General features: G+C 37.5%; 2 protein-coding genes, 1 long non-coding RNA gene and 1 pseudogene across 3 annotated transcripts; 1 reads left to right on the top strand and 3 right to left on the bottom strand.

The window, feature by feature from the left end:
* Positions 1-203: 203 nt before the first annotated feature.
* On the bottom strand, positions 204-1,034 carry LOC122061142 (40S ribosomal protein S17-like). The gene has a single exon (XM_042624341.1). It carries the CDS (start codon positions 926-928, stop codon positions 491-493), a length of 438 nt encoding a protein of 145 aa, XP_042480275.1. The 5' UTR covers positions 929-1,034; the 3' UTR covers positions 204-490.
* Positions 1,035-8,278: 7,244 nt separating this feature from the next.
* On the top strand, positions 8,279-11,334 carry LOC122060918 (ferritin-3, chloroplastic-like). The gene is made up of 8 exons (XM_042624025.1): positions 8,279-8,715; positions 9,295-9,378; positions 9,466-9,526; positions 9,639-9,726; positions 10,379-10,440; positions 10,643-10,708; positions 10,854-10,917; positions 11,038-11,334. Exons 1-8 carry the CDS (start codon positions 8,279-8,281, stop codon positions 11,088-11,090), a joined length of 915 nt encoding a protein of 304 aa, XP_042479959.1. The 3' UTR covers positions 11,091-11,334.
* A 1,020-nt stretch (positions 11,335-12,354) lies between these two features.
* On the bottom strand, positions 12,355-13,191 carry LOC122061734 (annotated as a pseudogene).
* A 4,953-nt stretch (positions 13,192-18,144) lies between these two features.
* LOC122061943 lies at positions 18,145-18,746 on the bottom strand. Its single transcript, XR_006134756.1, has 2 exons — positions 18,617-18,746; positions 18,145-18,542 (listed from the first exon to the last, which is right to left on the bottom strand). It is a non-coding gene; the product is annotated as an uncharacterized LOC122061943 (long non-coding RNA).
* Between the last annotated feature and the right edge of the window lie 518 nt (positions 18,747-19,264).

Raw genomic sequence — 19,264 nt, 5'->3', positions numbered from 1 at the left:
TTTTATACCGAATCAACCCATGCAACTTCAGGAATGGTGCCTCTGTAAGAGTATCCAGATCTACCCTCAATACTTTGAAAGCCAATGCTGAACCACAAACCCTATAACCTTAATTGCTCCTCACCAGACACAACAAAAAAACCTAATACTAATTCTCCTTCCTCCCTTAAAACAATAAATTATTCCAAGAAACCAAATGCAAATTATGAAACAGACTCACCTTCAAAATGTAAATACAGAAACATAGCTACTGTCACAACAATCCAAACAAAGAAATCATCTAAAAAAAAGATACATAGAGAAATAAAACCCTTAAAAAACACATAGCTTTTTCCATTCCTAGTGAAACTTAACAAAATTATAATAAAGACCGAATAAATCTCTCTAAAATTATCTCCCGTCTTCAAATCAAAAACAAAAATACCCATCTTCCCCTAAAGTAACAATCATTGGACGGAAACAGTACAAGAACCAAAAACCCTACTTGGAATCAAAACTTCCGTGGAGCACCACCTGCGAAGCCACCGCCCCTACCGTAAGTGGGTGCAGAACCAGAAGCTGGATCGGCTTGCTTGCTGACACCCGGAAGGTCAGCCATACCAAGGGCAGTAAGCATCTCTATAGTCTCCTTGTCGACCTCAATTAAATCAGTCTTAATGGCAGACTCATCGGGTACAAAGTCCATCCTACGCTCCCGTTCTTCTTCCTGGAGCTTCAGAGAGATTCCACGAACTGGGCCTCTCTGGATTCTCTTCATGAGATGGGTAGAGAACCCAGCGATCTTGTTGCGGAGACGCTTCGAAGGGATGATGGCTACTTCTTCCAAGATCTTCTTGTTGGTGTGAAAATCAAGAGTCATTCGAGAGTAGTACCTCTCGATCACCTGTCGAGAGGATTTCTTCACTGTCTTGGTGCGAACACGTCCCATGGTGGCAGCCCCTGTTGGAGAGAAGGCAACGAGGATAGGGGTTGGGGCCTGGGGCGGGTGAAAGAGCTGCAACGGAGACTGAGAGCAAAATACCACAGGGCTAGGGTTTCTTTCTTCTTCATTATAAATAACACTATTATGGTTTGGTTGGGAATGTCGATAGACCAGGTTAAACCGGACCGCACCCAGGCCGCGCGCTCTAGCTATGGACCTATGGTTAACCCACAACCCTTCATATTAGGCCATCTTTAATATATATATATATATATATATATATATATGGGTTGAAATCGTCTGCAATTCCAATCTCGTACAATTCCGTGAAATACCACCTTTAGGGGGTGACACGTGTATTGATACCAATGCAATGGTCCAGATCTGGTACAGTTAATAAAACTTTAAATCAGTGAAGAGTCATTTAAATCAGATCTGGACCATTGCATTGGTATCAATACACGTGTCACCCCTTGAAGGTGGTATTTCACGGAATTATACGAGATCGGAATTACAAACGAATTTTTTCCATATATATATATATATATATATATGTGGGAGAAAGATAGGTATGTCGCCGATATCAAGTATGCTAGCAGATAGCACTAATAGGAACACATGATGGAGTATCATTCAGAAAGGATATGGAGGTCATTTCAAAAAAAGGAAAGAAAAAGATAGACACAATGAGTGCTAGCATACTTGATATCGGCGGCATACCCAACATTTTTCCTATATATATATATATATATATATTTCATAAAATCAATATTTGGTGCATTTGGTAACATTTATGGAGGTTATTTTATTTTTAAAAAATTGATCAAAAATAAAAACCATAATAAGGTTGAAACCTGTTTATGATTTTTCGTTAAAAACTATTTCAACTCTTTTTACATTGAACTTTAATAATCATGTATTGATTTTGAGATCAAAAATGTAAAATGCCATTTTTAAGGACATATCACAACATTCATAACTGAAACCTTATATAGGGGTGTCAATTGGTTGGGCCATGTCGGTCTAGATTAGGCATAGTCGGGTTTGACCACTTGGAAGTCTTGCACCGTGATCGTCCGTTTAAGCAAACAGGTCTAGCTTTGGAGCCATGGTACGGTTTGTAATAGAGTTGGTCAGTGTCAGACTTAAATCAGACTTCTTTAACGGGCTTTAACTGGGTTACGGACCTATTTAAGTCTAAACGTGTTTACCATAAAATTATTTTCTTTAGTCGGTTGAAAGCCCAGAAATATGTGATGCAACTCTTTAATAAATAAGAGAAGTGATACGAGATTATGATTGTTTCAAAAAAAAAAAATAAAAATATGACCATTACAAGTTGCAAAACAAATATTAATTAAATCAATTTCTATTACAAAGCAAAAGATAACAAAGTTTAATTAGCTTCTTAGTAGTAGTGGCAAGTAGGAATTTTATGCAGTATTAAAGAGGTCGGCCTACAACGAGTCGGCTCAAGTCGGGTGCTCGATGGGCTAGCTACCTGCACCGTGAACGTCCGTGAACTTCTTTTTAATAAACATGTCGGGATCTGTCGGGTCTACCAGTGCAGGCTTAGAATTGATCTCTCTCTCTCTCTCTCTCTCTCTCTCTCTCTCTCTCTCTCTCTCTCTCTCTCTCTCTGTTACCGTTTTGATTTCTGAAAGTGATAATGTTCTTTTGCAGATTCTTACTATTCATTCAAAGTTGATCTGTTAATTGGGAGGGAGGTGAAATTGTGCAAGCCGGTCTTTTGCAAGTTGGAAGTTCCTCACCCAACCTCCTTTGCTAATATGTTAATTCTTTCTTTTATGAATCATAAAATAAAGTTGATCTATTAATTTGGCATTTGAAAATTGAAATAAAATAGAGTAGTGGCTTGAGATTGTGAAACGTGAATGCCCTTCAAGGAGCCACGGAACGCTGAGAAGCAGCACCAAGGCCTAGGAGTGTGCAATTGAGACCTTGAATGGGCATGGATCGTCACGGACCAGTGTCTCAAGAAGCAGCTTGGGCAGGGGCGTTTCAAGAATTGATTTCCATCGATTTAATTAGACTACTTCAGCTTGCTGCTAACATCATCTTAAGAAAATCACCTACTACTTAAATTTCGGCCTAAGGGTTTCAATGAGTTGGATCGGTTGGATTGGTCTGGTTTTGTTTTGATTATGATTTTTTTATACGAGAGAAAGAATCATGCAACTCTAGTGTTGCCTACACCAGTGCAGGGGATCGATGGGAGAGTGAATGGAAGCATCTTTAGTGCACGAGTAGGCTGAGTGATATTTTCGTGTCCACCTATATTTAAGTGTAAGCAAAAGTAGACTAGATTGGTAGGTTTTTTGTTTCTTTTTTTAGACATAATGGGTCAATTTTTTTTTTTTTCCCTCTTTTCTTTCTCTTTAATTTTTTTTTTTTTTTTCAAGGGTGAAAGATTCCTTCGCACTCACTTCCTTTTATCATGTGGCTTATATCCATGGGACCAAATTATATGTAACTAGTTGGACCCTCAGTTTCCTATTTACATTTCAAATTTTAGTCTAAACAGAATTTGTAAAGTAATAAAATAAGGCTTTGAAAAAAATAACGGAAAATTATTGCAAAATCAATTAGTTAGTTTCAGTCATTTAGATCCATCAAGTGTTTTTGTATTCTGATCTGACTCACATCAAATTTTTAAAATGTTCCAATCATTATTTTTGGCTATCTTCAATCCTTGAAGAATACTACCGCAGATTAGTTCAATGCTTTCTCCTGTTATCAAAAAATTAGTGGAGATTTATTATCAAATTCTCCTTATTGAGTATACCAAAAATCCACCCAAAGATTTTTTCTGTAATATTAATAGCCGTTGCATATGTTTGAACAGGAAACTTCAAATTAAAGAAAGAAAAGAATTCAATTTATTCACATGAAAAGAAGGGGAAAAAAATAAAAATAAGAGATGCCACTTCTTATCTATTCTTCATTGTATTCATTTAAAAATCATGAAAAGGAGGAAAACTTTCAAGTTTAGTTTTTTAGTCAGTTGAGTATGATTAATTTGTCAAAAATAATAGTAATAATAATAATTTACCACCAATTTAGAATGTAGGCAATAATTAGATTTGAAGACCTTGGAGGACGGTAGAACAAGAATCAGTCACTTTCAGCCTCTTGTCAACATTATTTTGTCTACTACTTATAGTGTCATTGTTTCCTTTTGTAATTTTGTTAAAAGAATTGAAATATTTTTTCCTTTTTTTTTTTTTCGTAACAAGAATTGAAATCTTTAGTGTAGAATTATGTCGAAGGTTTCCCTTTTTTTTGGTAATGAGGAACTGTTTGACTCTATCCAGTTTTATGGCTTACGTCCAATGGTAAAATATCGAAAAAGTGTAGAAGTGTATGTTTAATCCAGCAAAATATTTTTATTTATATCAAAGAAGCGTATGCTTAACCCTCCTTCAAGGCAAACTATATTGCCATGATAGAATAGGGCCCACACAACCAAACTTGATTTTGTGGTTCTAGACACTTCTTTTGCAAAATTGATATAATTATTCTATCATATGGTTTCAGTGCCTAATGCATTGGTAGCGACTTCGGCCAGTTGGAGCTGGCGTTTAGAGGTTTAAGGATCGACTTCAATCATATGCGGGTATGTGTGTGTGTGTTCCCTCACTTTTTAGCAGCTTGACCATTGGCCCTACAATGCTCAGTAGGGACGTTGTATGATGGTTAACAAGATATATATATATATATATATATAATTATTCTATCATTCTTTTCTTATTTTAAATTCCTATCATATATTGTAATTTTGACACCTATTCTATGACATAAAGGAATTTTTTAATCATTCAATACATCAAGAACTCCCTTAGTAATATATTTCAACTATATAACCCACCAAACATAAAGATTTTTTTTATTATTATTGTTGTTGTTGTCGTCGTTAATGTTGTTGTTGAATTCATCAAATAAGTGAACTGTTTTGAGATAATTTCAAAAGCATAGCATTAACACATTAACCATAACTAGATGATGGTGTGAATAAATGTCTATTTTATTTGAACATAATTATGGCTTGATAGATAGTAACTAAGTGAACAAAGAAGATATTATTAGACTATCAAAATTAGCGCAGTCATTGATAAAAGTTAATAAGAAGAGGAAAATCTAATCATATTTTGAATAGGTAAAGAAATACTAAATGGTAACACGAAAAGGAGGACAGACATTAGAAGTGGTTTTTCTATGATCCGTTTACTTAAACGGCTTGATTGTATACCTCACCGGAAATATTTCACCTTTTACTTGATTAACTTAAGACTGTAACTTTCTTTTGTTGCTTACTAGAAGTCATAGTTAGAACCTCCACACTCCCTAAAAGAATCAGAACACACAGAATTAGTTAAAAAATTAGTCTTGGGTACAGAGTTCCAAAGGATTATATTCATAAAACAAACATTTTCAAAATCATAAAACAAACATTTTCAAAATTGGACCAAGTGCGGTGTTCCCTATCCTTATTTTTGACATATTATCTGTACAAATGTCATCTTTGAAATCGTGTGCACTTTGAACATTCATATTGTGTCTCAGGGCCATTTACGTATTGCTTTGTTCCACTACTTGTTTGAAAAGGACTCTTGTCTGAATCGGTTTGTTTGTTTTTTTTTTTCTTTTTTTTTTTTTTTTTTTTTTTACAGCAATTCTTTTATTCAAGTTTCTAGATTTGTTTAAATTCAACCATATGTTTCTGTAAATTAATTACAATAGTGATTACGTGGGGTTAAAATCGTTTGCAATTTCAATCTCGTACAATTTCGTGAAATACCACATTCAAAGGATGACACGTGTATTGATACCAATGTAATGGTCCAAATCTGATACAACTAATAAAACCTTAAATCAGTGAGGAGTCATCTGGACCATTGCATTGGTATCAATACACGTGTCACCCCCTGAAGGTGGTATTTCACGGAATTGTACGAGATCTGAATTGCAGACGATTTTTTTCCGATTACGTGGGAACAAAATGTCGAGCTTCATACAAAGGGAAATCATTTGAATAGAAGCTTTAAAAACCTCATAAAACTGTTTATAAACAAATTTGATTTGAAACCATTTAACACCCTTTACTCGGGATGTATGGCAGAAAAAAAAAAAAAAAAGTTAAAATAGTCATTCAATTACCCCAAAAAAAAAAAATCATACCTTAGAGAAATTAATGTGTATTTTTTTTACAATTTTACCCTTGACCAAATATCAATACCCCTCTGAATCGGTTGAGATATTGGTAACTCATTCTCTGCCCTTGACCCATTATCTTTTTTTCTATTTTGCTAATGCCGGGTATCCAGGCCTTCAACTTAATTAGTTCCATGGGTTCATATTGATCTCATAATCGCATAGATCAGGTCATACTGAGGTTGAATGAAAACCATTTAATTTTCACCAAAAGTAATAAAGAGCACTATACACTCCATGTGAATTGTCTTAAATAGATAAAAGGAGTCAAATTGATTAAATCCACAGGCTTCATGAGGTGAACGCACCTTGCCAACTTGCTACCCTAACCACAATCACCAGTGGCACACCACTCGCCTTTGCCAACCCCCTACCATTTCTAGACCTCTCTCTCCGTGAAACATAGAGCAGTTGCAGCCTCCACGCCTCGCCTTTCCATGAACATCAATGCCATCAGTGCCACAGGATATAGCAAATCAAACGATGTTGCACCTCCGCATCAACATCCCCACGCACCCACAGCTGTTGTGCACCCTTGCATCCTTTCACAGGCTTCACTCCCTATCCGTGAGCTTCCTGCTACACACTCTTCACTCTCGTTGTCACTAGCTGTAACCTTTGTTTCCTCTTCGCCTCTACTGCCACATGTGCAACTCCTCACAGCAGGAATGGACAGCATTGATTGTCGATGCTCGCCCACAGGGCCTCAGCAATAGGGAGTGGGACAACATGATTGACCCAGGGGTGTGGAGTATAATTCCCTTTTTACCCTCCAATTTAATTGATCTTAGTCGTTTTAAGGAGCTAAAGTACTAAACCATACTCCATGTGAAATTACAACATTTGTCCTTATGTTAAAAGTGAAAAACCAGTATGTTGAGGGGTAAATAAAGTACGAGAATAAATTCTAAATTATATTAAAAAAAATGTAAAGTAATTTACTTAAAAAGATAACCATGTGTTTATCAAAAAGGAAAAAAAAAAAAAAAAGAAGAAGATAACCATGTGTACAGTTAAAACCTTTTGACGGATAAAATCTTGAAAGTCAAGGAATAAAATATGGTTAGTCTGTCATATGTATGAGGGACCACATCTTTGCTACCAAAAAAAAAAAGGGTCCACATCTTTATAACTAAGGCATTGGCAATAGAATTTGTAGGCCTGGGAATAAAAAACGAAAGTAATGGATTATAAAGATGACATGACATACAGAAAACCACCCCATGACAGAAATCATGACCTGTGCATGTTTTTATTAACCTTGTGTAAGTACCGGAGTCACATTACTTTTGAGGAACCCTCTCCTTTTCTGTCAATGAGTAATGACAATTTCAGTTTACTTCTTTAAATGAGGTTTTAAAATTCATAATCAGTGATAATTGAAACAATCATTATCGATTCTGATCCATTTAGAAAAACCTAGAACCGATACATCCATGGTATATTCACTTTTTTCGGTGATGTAATACAGAAATCGGTTGATTTGACTCGTCAACAACCAGGGTCAACTCTACCGATTTTCAATCTGATTCACCGACTTTTGAAACCCAGCTGCCTCTACAGGGACTTTATTGAGAAGGGTCTCTCACTCTCTCAATTATTCGGTACTTTTTGGCCGTGGGGGATCAATAGTACTATGAAACCGTTGAAATCGTCTGTAATTCCAATCTTGTACAATTTTGTGCAATACCATCTTTAAGCAATGACACGTGTATTGATACTAACACAATGGTCCAGATCTGGTACAACTAATAAAACATTAAATCAGTAAAGAGGTATTTAAATCAGATCTGAACTATTGCATTGATATCAATACACGTATCACCCCTGAAGATGATATTTCACGAAATTATACAAGATGGAAATTATGGATGATTTTTTGCTAACTTTTTCGTCTTCTTCCCCCCTCCTCTTTATCAGATACTTTCTTGGATTATTACCAAAAGAAAAGGATACTTTCTTGGATCTCAGAGACACACGGGCATCTTCAGATAAAACCACGAGGTCGCCACGCGCTTCGTTTCTCCACGCAATCCTCTCCGTCCACGTGCAATCGAATCCAATGGTCAAAATGAGACACGACCGCCTGGCAGCCTCTATATCTTCATCTCCTCCGTGTCTTTCATGAATCATCTTCTCATTTCTCTGAATCCTTTCCTCAGTCTCTCTCTGTTTCTCCTGTTTTCAGCTTCTAACCCTTCAAATCTCTCTGTTTTTCCTTTACAAGAAACCATGATTCTCAGTGCTCCAGCTTTCTCTCTCTCAATCACACAAGGGGCTAGTCTTAGCCCTTTTCGATCTTCTTCATCTGTGTCACCATCGAGCTTGAACTCGTCTTCTTCCTTTCTGTCGACTCCTCAGAGGAAGGGAGGAGATGGGTTCGTAGTTTATGCAGCGAAAGATACGGTTAGTCGGTCATTGACTACTGGTGTTGTGTTTGAGCCTTTCGAAGAGATGAAGAAGGTGCCTCTGTCATCACTCGTTCCCGTCGCTCCTCACCAGTCACTTGCACGGCATAAGTACGTTGATGACTGTGAGGCTGCCATCAATGAACAAATCAAGTGGGTTTTTGTTTTTCTCATCTTTCTTTCCCTTTTTTCTTGGGATGTATCTAATTTCTGCTTGTTTTTTGCAGGCTTCTTGGTATTCCTGTTGTGTTTTGATTTATGACCATTTCTCCTTGATGAATCTTGTTGCATCTTTCGTTCTTTATGTATCTCCCATTTCTTCTTACTGAATCTCATTCTAGAGTGTATCTGATTCCGCCGAATTTGTTTATAGCCCTTATCGATTTTGGTCATGTTCTTTCTTCTTCTTGTCTTTTTTTGTGTCCTCTTTTCTTTTTGGCTGGTGATGGTTTTACTTTCTTTTTTTTTTTAATGGATTCTTTACTTCAATCGAATGCATTTGTTCTTTTTGGATTTCGATCTGTTTGTTTCAGTTGTGGGTTCCCAAGATCTCTTTCTTATTTCTTCTTCTTGAAGTTTTCCCCCTTTCTGTTGTGTTTGTTTTGAAACCTTTACTTGAGAAGCTTATCCTCGATTTCCATGCTTTTATGATTCTGTTTGTGTGCGTCTTGATTATTATAATCTGTTCTGTTTCTTCTTAACATTTTTTCCCCTTCACTGGCTGATTTACAGTGTGGAGTACAATGTGTCCTATGTGTATCATGCCCTGTATGCCTATTTCGACCGGGATAATGTTGCTCTCAAGGGCCTTGCCAAGTAATGCCTAAATACTCCCCAAACCCTCTTTACCTTGACGATTTCAATTGCTTGGACATGGATCTGATCATGAATTGTTGCTCTCAGATTTTTCCAGGAGTCAAGTGATGAAGAAAGGCAACATGCAGAGAAATTCATGGAATATCAGGTGTTTGCCGAATCCTCTTAATCTTTTTGTTTTGTCTGCTTTATTTCGCATGTTCTCTGTTCAACTACCACGTTGGATGTATAATACTGTGTTCTTTCATGACAATTCTCAGAACTTGAGAGGAGGAAGAGTAGTGCTACAGCCTATAGTGTCGCCCCAGTCTGAATTTTATCATGAGGAGAAAGGAGATGCACTTTACGGTAAGAGAAAGCTCCATCTGTGTTACTGTTATGGTATGGGATCTAAATGGTATGCTATCCATAATCACATGTAGCATTTGTTTTACTCTTTCCAATTCAGGTAATTGTATGCATTCATTTCTAGTTGAGGCCCTCTTAAGGTGTTTGTGCAATGTCCTAAGTGGGTTTTGAATTTGCAAATTGTGTTTTATCTGATTAGTTCTCCTTTTGATGGCCACATGCTGTACTTGTGTGGCGAGTGGTGCAACTCCTTTTTGTAAATGCCTTTCCATATTTACAGTTAGACCGAGTTTTCCATCACACATGGTGAAGAGAAGAGAGTTAGTTCATCACTTAAATATGTTCTTATCATACATGCACAAAAGTGTCACATCATGTACCTCTGTGTGCTAGTGTGCATGACATGCATGTGGTAAGGGTTTCTCCCCTTGCATGAAACAAGTGAAACTACATTAATGAATTTTGAGAAGGGGCAAAACTCCCCTGTTTCCAAACTGGGTATGTTTTTAATCTTTTGCATCATTTGGTAGGGCTATTAGACAGCCTTCACAATTTGTCTTTTTTCATTGTAGAAACTGTGATGCGCTGATTTGTTTGAAATACTATTTCTTCTCTTTTATTAGCTTTGATTGTTCCTTTTTTCTTGATTCAGCAATGGAGCTTTCATTGGCATTGGAGAAGTTAACAAATGAAAAGCTTCTGAAGTTGCACAGTGTAAAACCCCAGACTCCTTTTGTTTTTTGTACACATGCTTGTTCTTATTCAATAATGTAGCCTTTCCTTGGGTTCTTTTCTCTTTTGGAGAAATTAACTGAGCTCTTAAAATGAAACGAGAAAGAATATTTATTCATACAAGCCATGACTAGATCTCTATAGATTGGTCTTCTTCTGAGGTATCTTTATTGCTGAACAATAGGTAGCAGAACGGACCCATGATGTGCAGATGGCTGAGTTCGTTGAGCGCGAGTTCTTGACTGAGCAGGTGAATTCTGATATTTATGTTTCCTTGACCTATTTAAGTTTAGGCCCCCCCACCCCTCTCAACTCTATGGAGATGAATGTGTGTGGTAGGGGTTTCAAAGTATTTAATCTTGGTTTTGATTCGAGTTACTTGTATATGTGGGTAGGTGGAAGCCATCAAGAAGATCTCTGAATATGTTGCTCAATTGAGAAGGGTGGGCAAAGGACATGGTAAGTTCCCATTTTCTATGATCAGTCCCCACTGCCATTACGGAGATATACTTTGTCATTGTGTTTTATCATTTTGATATGAAATGTGCTAACAGGAGTTGTTCTTTTGTGGATTTGCAGGAGTATGGCACTTTGACCAAATGCTCCTCCATGAAGACAACGGTGCCGCGTGATTTAGTGTGTTACAACATCTGTTTCTGCTCTTATATTAGTATGTGTTGATGTAGTGTTACCATATCAGTTGCTGCTTTTAGTGTGTGTTTGTTTCAGCTTTAGTAGTTAGGGTTTCTGTTGTTCAGAGTACGACTATCAGTTGATGCTTTCAGAGGCCTCTTATCCTTCAGTTTTAAGAGGTAGTGTTTCGTTTGTCTATAGTGCAACTTCGCTTTTGAATTTAAAACCCAGTTCACTCCTCAAGAGGTGGTAATCAAAATCAAAATCTGCATAGATTTACTCATGAATCAAACCAGCTGGTAAAGTATAGTGAGTTCAATCTAACCTAGGAGTAGGAAGGCATTACGTGGAAGTAAAAACAAATCTGTGAGATGGAATTTCACTCTCAAGTTGCTTAGCCCTCATATCTTGCTTTGATAATCAAAATTGCTTTTACCAGATTGCATAAATCAAAGGGAGAAGTAGAAAATTCTAGTGGTCACCTATAGTCTTGGAATCTGCGTCGTTCTGTCAAACCGCCCCTGGTCTTTGCCTCATATGGGTTTCCTGCCTATGCATAATGGGAAAACATCTTTTGCACAGTGAGTGCTGCAGTGTGGTGAGTATCAAATGGTTAAGGTGACGTTGGGATGCATAATTTTTGTACAGTGAGTGCGGTAGTATAATGAGTATTAGATGGTTAAGATGACATTGGAGTGCATAATGGAATGCTTCTGATCACTGATGTTAACTGGACCATCTGACTCACTAGTCACTACAGTGAATAACCGATCATACATAATTCATGATGGAAAAAACAAATTCAGCCGAGCTTAATGGATCTCCCACCTCTTCACGAACCCGCATTGTCATCGATTTGTTCGGATAATTGATTCTCATAGGCTAGGTAGGTATGGTCTTGTTTATAAATGGTCAGTCAGTTATCAAGTCATATATGGGTTTGGGCTATCGAAATATTGTAAATTAAATAAATATTTTAGAAGTAGTGATGATTAGAAATATGACAATGGAAGAATGAATGCTGGGACGATGGGAGGATTAAAAAAGGGGTAATTTACAACACCACCTCTGGAGAATGCTAATATTAAAGGGACACCCCTCTCTTTCACTAAATTGGACTTGGACCTCTGAAATGATAATTTTGCTCTTATGAGTAAAACATCTTTATTATAAAATTTCAAAAATACCCTTTAATCACCCTTGTAACTCTCTCTCGCTCGTTCCTCTTCTGTACTTCAACTTGTGAGTCCGACGAGATCTTGACTATCTAAGTTGTTGTAGTCGACGAGTTGTGCTCATTCCATCGATGGCGAGTGCCTCCAATGGTGCCTCAGTCGGGCCTCAATAGAAATCATTCCCAAAAGGGTTGGTAGTAGTTGCAGCCAAGAGACCAGCCAGATTGATAACTATTCCATCCATTCCCACATCATTGTTTGGAGAGACCAATGGTGGGTTCTGAGGACCATAGATGGGCTGGTGGAAAGGCCAAGCACATTGACCCAGGCACTGACTCTTCGAATTACACACAAATGTAAGCAGACTTGGATTTCCTGCCTTGGGAACCATGAATTCCGCTTGTGTCTGTATAGAAGCTCTTGACGATGACATCTGCGACAGTTAGAACTGCATTAACGGTGTTTCTATGATCGGCTCCAGTTGCGAGCTACAAGATTTGGTTCTTGGTGAGGGACTTGCCCAATGAGTAATTCTCGTCAAGGATCTGATTACCCATTTGGAGAGAAAGGGAAGAGGGCTTCTTGTTCTTGGAGCTGACGTGGTAGTACTTGTTTGTGATCTTCCACCAAGTGAGAACACAGGGTTGGGGTTGGGTCTTCAATGAAGCTTGTGAGGATGATGTGAGGGAAGAGATGAAATCTGAGATAATGGCGCATTGGGCAAGTTTGAAATTGCCGTATCAGATGAGATTAACAGAGATTTGGCCTGAGAGGAGTGGACCATTGTGGTATTGGAAGAGCATAGACTGGTCCTCCATGGATCCAGTGAGTCTCCTTCCAGCACTAGGGAGATGTAAGAGGGAAACCACTAGGAGGACTTGGAGGAGCAACGTAGAAACAGAAGAGGCCATATTAGGGAACTTGAGAAGTAGAGAAGGGGAGCGGTGTTAGTGTGGTGTCAGTGGCGGCGGTCTGGAATACTCAGCCATCGAACCTTCGGTGTTGAATTAAGAACCAAGGTCTAGAGATCGATGCGATTTCACCGCCGGTAAGTCCATTGAAGAGCCCATGCAGGTCTCCATCGCTGGTATTTGGATCGATGAGGCTGGATCTGTCGGTGGGCTGACATGGAGGCAAAGGCGGGGATGTCGGTGGAGAAGGAGGAGGTGAGGGAGAAGGTTTGGCGCTTTTGCCGGAAGGGGTTGCAACAGCCGATCGATCAAGTATGAGGGATCTTCTTCTCTGACTTTCTTCTCCAACTCAGTGACTCACGTGATCGGATTGAGTTGTTTCATTGTTCAATAGATTTTGGGAATACAACCATTAAGGGCAATTTCGGTATTTTCTTATTTTTAAGGGCAAATGGTATTTAAGAAAAATATGAATTGCTGATGTCAGTATTTTTGGTATATTCTATAACGCTGACTGACGACAAAAGGCCTGAGTCTAATTTGGTGAAAGAGAGGGGGTGTTCCTCTAATATTGGTATTCTCGAGGGGGTGACATTGTAAATTAAATGTCAAAGGAAGAATAGTGGATTAAAAAATAAGATTTAAAGACACTCATCAAAATGAAAGACACAGAAGATAAAAAAAAAATTGGAAATCTTATATGCTTGTTTTTAAGTTAATAAATTTCTTTACAAGAAAAAAAGTTAATAAATTTTATAACTTATGGGACACCAATACCCCACCACTCGTTAAAATCAAGAATATAAGGATTTAATTTAATTTTTATTTTTTTTGGGTAGAACTTCAACAAGAAATCATTAAAGCGATGCAAACTCATAATTAATTTTATAATAAAAGATGAAACCACCACTATCACATAATTTTGTAATCGTTGTTCATCATCGGTCGGGCACGGTCTATAAGGCCAGACAGCTGATATGTGGGGCTGGTATCGGGTTTTCACCAGTCGCAAAAGGTTTATACAACCGGTGTCGGCCTAGAATTGATATCCCTAATAGATAGAATAGGATTTTATCAGGTTTGGTAAAGACGGCAGCTTTGATAGTAAGTACCATAGTTTTTTTAAAAGGGGTGAAAATCACGGATGTAACTCGACTTTAATTCTTAATCGTTTAATTTTTTCTATGTGCATGATATCTGTACATTTTTTAAATTCAATGGTTGTGGAATGCATTTTGGGCTGTGAAAATGAGTTTGAATTTAAGAAAAAAAAAATCTAAAACCATTGAATTTAAAAAATGTACAAATGTCACGCACACAGAGAAAATTACAAAAAAATTAAACAATTAAGAAATTGGAGAAGAGCCGAATCCAAAAACCATCGATCTTCACAACGTTAAGGAATGTCAGTAATAAGGATTCAGTGTCAATTGGGAAATATTGCAAATGAGAGTGTGGTTCCATTGTTTATTTTATATCAATTCATAAAATTTAGAAAAAAGGGGATGAATCAAAACACTTGCTCCAAAGTAGAAACTTTGTGGTCATGAGTTTGAGTTAGGAAATAGTCTCTTCACAAAGTGAAGGTAAAATTGCATGCATTATGACCCTTCCCAAACCTCACAATTACAGGAACTTCATGCACTGAGTACGCCCTTTAAGAAAGGATAATATGTTAAATATTTAATACTCTCTAGATAGGCAACATGTCAACATTTTGGTGATCAATCTTTTCTATATAGCCAACCATATATAGAGGCTTGGCCCTTAAACTTTTTTTCAACTGTCCAAAGTTCTTCAGAGAGACTTGTGTTTTCAAACAAATTATCATATTTAGATTTGGTGAAGTCAGATTACGTAACCTAAAGGGGTAATGCAGTTGGTGAGCAAGGAACTTGGTACGAGCCATAAACTCGGACATTCTGAGTTCGATTCTCACTAGGAACACCTTGGACCACTCACACGGGGGTGTTTAGTGCTCTTTACTGCTTTCAATGAAAGTTGAATGGCTCTCATTCAACCCCGATATGAATTGGTCCATGCAATTGTGGGGTCAGTATGGATCCGTGGGACTAGTCGGGCTAGAGGTTGGATACCCATTGTTAGCAAAAAAAAAAAAAAGTCAGATTGCGTGGGTTGCATGACTTCATTTCGATTGCTGCTATTGAAGTTTGATAATTGACAGTGTTTGAAAATAGGTACAATCAATATAAAAAAATGAAGGGTTGAGATTTTTGAATTGGAAACATGATCACCGAAACCTAATTATTCTCAATTATGAATTTGTCAACCATGGGTGGAGCAGTACCAAAGTATAACAAAAAATTGTGGGATAGTGTCTGATATTGTAGCATTATCTTTACCCACTAAGGCTCCGTTTAATTACAAGAAAAAGGGAAGGGAAGGGCAATCAGTTTATTAAAAAAGAAATGGAAATTTTTATGTAATCATGGGTATCTAACTGCCTTAAACTCTTACTATATATGCTGGACAAAGTTTTTCTTCACTGTGGCTGAATGATGAGACCGTCCAGATATGACTCCCATCACTCTTCACTTATCTATCCTTCCTATTGTATAATGTCAATGGGCCATTTCCCATTCACCGTGACCTTAGAAAAACTCGATCGATATATATTAATCAATTTTTTCAAAATGAAACATAAGAACCCTAATCCCATAAATTACAAAATGCCCCCTATATAACGATTCCTCAAAAAAATCAGTCAAGGAACTCCGCCTCCGTGTGGGTAAGGGGTTGTGTTCCCCCCCACCCCCCTTTAACCCTCGCAGCCCACTCACAGGCAAGCGAGACTATCGTTATTGAGGAAGAATCATCATCAGTACTTTTCGGATTAAATTGAGATCAGGCTTCACCAATAACAGAGTTCAAGATCTATTGATCATCTGAAAATTTAGTATTCTCATTGGATTGATTAATCCGAGTTTCTTAGGTTCTAATACACTTCATCTAATAATCACTAGTAGATAAATGTTGCTCAGTATTGATCATCTGAAAATTTAGTATTCTCATTGGATTGATTAATCCGAGTTTCTTAGGTTCTAATACACTTCATCTAATAATCACTAGTAGATAAATGTTGCTCAGGATACACTTCATCTAATACCTTTTCTCTTCTTCATTTTCAATTGATATTAGCTCAATCCTAGACTATGGTTTTAGAGAACATACAAATCTCAATGTAAACATTCATCATCAAACCTATAATAAGAAAAAGAAAATGGGTGAAAATACACATTGATGATACATGGGAAGAACTCTGAGCAGTCATATCATCTTCAGCCTGTCTTATCTCCTCAATCTAAATTTGGTATTTTGTGTTACTTTAAAGTGTTGAAGCTGGTGGCCACCTTGAAGCATAAGTATTGATCTTCTTCTGAACCTTGGCCATAAGAAACTGGTATTGACAGCTCTACTTCCTCAGAATCATTATCAGATTCAGGTGGGCTGGATTGTGGTTCTTCTGTAGCTTGAATATAAGGATTTGGTATTGATGGTGCTAAGTATCTTACATATCTCCTAGCATGAGATTCTAAAGCAGCAACTAGAGACCCTGTGAATATGGTGAAGAGCTTATTGACTGAATATAAGACTTTGAAGATCTCCCCACACTGTGGAGTGGATGTGTGATCACCATCTTCATCGCCGTCCCGGATTTCTTGTGACCTCACCGGAGAAATTTGGTCGAATTCGATCGGCGTTGGCTGATCAGATACGTACATTATTCTTGGAGGGTCACCTGGAAAACCTGATAGAAGAGAGAAGAAAGAAGGCAATAAGATGGCTTCACCTTCTTCTTGTGATATATTCAAATTCAATGAATTGGGTTTTGTAAGGTCTAGAAGGATAGTTCTCATTTTCCTTTCCAAATAAACAAACCAGAATAACCAGAAGCTTTAATTAGAGCAATGTGGAAATTTAATTTGAAGATAGAAGGGACCGTTCATTATAGTTTTTTTGCTGCAACTAAACGTGTTGGGCATCCAAGGGGATGTACCACATTTGGGTTGACTCTTAAGTATATATTAAACGTTTAATCCTACTTATGGAGAACACACACACACCGAATTGACTTGTTCATCTTCCATTATCTTATAATCTTGGGTTGTACCTCCTTTTTTTTAGTGACTAATATATTGCAAAAGAGTGGCTAGGGTAAAATATAGGTTTCGGAGAAATGTTGGATAAACTGGGAATTTCTAGATATGTCACATGTTAAATTTAGTGTCCTATCTCAAATGATCCATCGTGTATATAGTTTGCATCTTGTATTCTCAATTAGTAATTGTTCAAACAATTTCAAGAATGTCGATCTAACTAGAGATGTGAGTTGATATTTGAACATTGGATCCAAATTTGTATCTATTTAGTCGAATATTTATAAAGATAAAGTTAATAGATAGGAATTGGGATATTGCTTTATCCTCCTCAAAAATATCTAATATGATTATAATTTACGACTCTAGATAAGGGATGGTGATCTCTGCCACGCTGTGTGGCTTTTGCACTATTGCAAGCATGGATTTAGTTCTCGGTATCGATCTCTGCTTATTAGAGAGGATCGGTGGATATCGGTCACTTTTGCCCTTTGCTTTTTCAGGAAAAGTATTTTTTTTACTGTTTTACTTTTTTAACGGTATGGGTAACCAATCCAAATCGATCAAGGAACGAGAATCGAGAATCGATCTCAGCCAACAATGAGAGCATTCACAGAAGCATCCAACAAGGGGGATTTTTCATTTCACGGGGTGGGGTGATCATTTCACCCTTCCTATATCTGGGCGCTGGTGCATCCTTTTTCCCAAAATTTAGACTTGACATGCAAAATGGAATGGGTGTGGGAATTCTTCCATCACATAGACCCAACCAAGTTTGCTGATGTGGTATTAAGACTGATGACAATTCAATAAACTTCATGATGCTTAAGAGGACCCATTTAATTTTCATAATGTAAATTCATTAATAAACATCTATCAGACTAGCTTGTATGGTGCAGAATGAAGAGGGGAGTAGAATGAGGTCATGGCCTAGATTTACAAAGAAGCAGAAAGGGAAGAAAGCAAGGTCATTCAATGACTTCATTCCCCCCTTGAACCAAGATCAAAGAAAGAGTAAATGAAAATAGTAGGGTGGTAGTGCATCAGAGCATCTAAGAGTCCTCTTCAGATGTTTCATCAGGTTGGACTAAAGCAAAACGTCAAATTACATCTCTTCTTGCTCTGGCTTTTCTGGGCCGTAGGTGGTAAAAAAGAATGAATCATTTCCCACATCACTTGGATATCTTCACATTCTGTGCAAGACTCGTTGTCCTCATAAAGTTTCACTAGCCCATGCCTTAGGTTACCTATCATTACACACACAAACACATGTGAGAGAGAGAGAGAGAGAGAGGATGAATGCTATAGAATAAAATCTCACCTTTGTGTTTGTGGGCAAGGCGTTGAATAATACTGAGGACTGTATTCTTTGTTTGGAAGAGGAAATTGCTCTTCAAGCACCACCATCTCCTCCACCTCTCCATTCAACTCTCTCTCTCTCTCTCTCTCTCATCAGACCGTTTTATCCTCTTCCAGTCCCAACTTCACCTCCCTCACCCCCAATTAACAAAAAATATTCTAATGCAAAGCAACAAAAAGAATCTCACACAGAAGAAAGCAACATCCAAGAAGATTTCAGCCTCAAACACCCACGTCACACAATTTACCATCAAGCTTTCTTGAATACCATTAGTGTCCTTTTCAGCCAATGAAACTAAACTCTTTTTATTTTTATTTTTCTGGTGGGAAAACTAAACTTTTTTTTTCTTTTTTTGGGTAGAAAAACTAATTCATTGACATTTACATAGAAAGACTAACAATTTTTTCTCTTTTTCCTTTTTTTTTTTTTTTTTCAAAATAACTCGCAATGATAAAGTTCTTCACCATCGGTGACAGTGAAGGGCTCACTTAATACTCCCACATGTCAATCAGGGACATCTAGATGCATGCTTAGATGCTGCCAATCGTTCGATATACGCTGGAGATGATCAGAGGCAATAGCCCTTGTGAATTCCTCCACACCCCACCC

This window comes from Macadamia integrifolia, chromosome 14 (genome assembly GCF_013358625.1).
Source record: "Macadamia integrifolia cultivar HAES 741 chromosome 14, SCU_Mint_v3, whole genome shotgun sequence".
Taxonomy (NCBI): Eukaryota; Viridiplantae; Streptophyta; class Magnoliopsida; order Proteales; family Proteaceae; genus Macadamia; species Macadamia integrifolia.
Note: the sequence above shows the minus strand (reverse complement) of the source record. Positions and strands in the feature narration are given on the sequence as shown.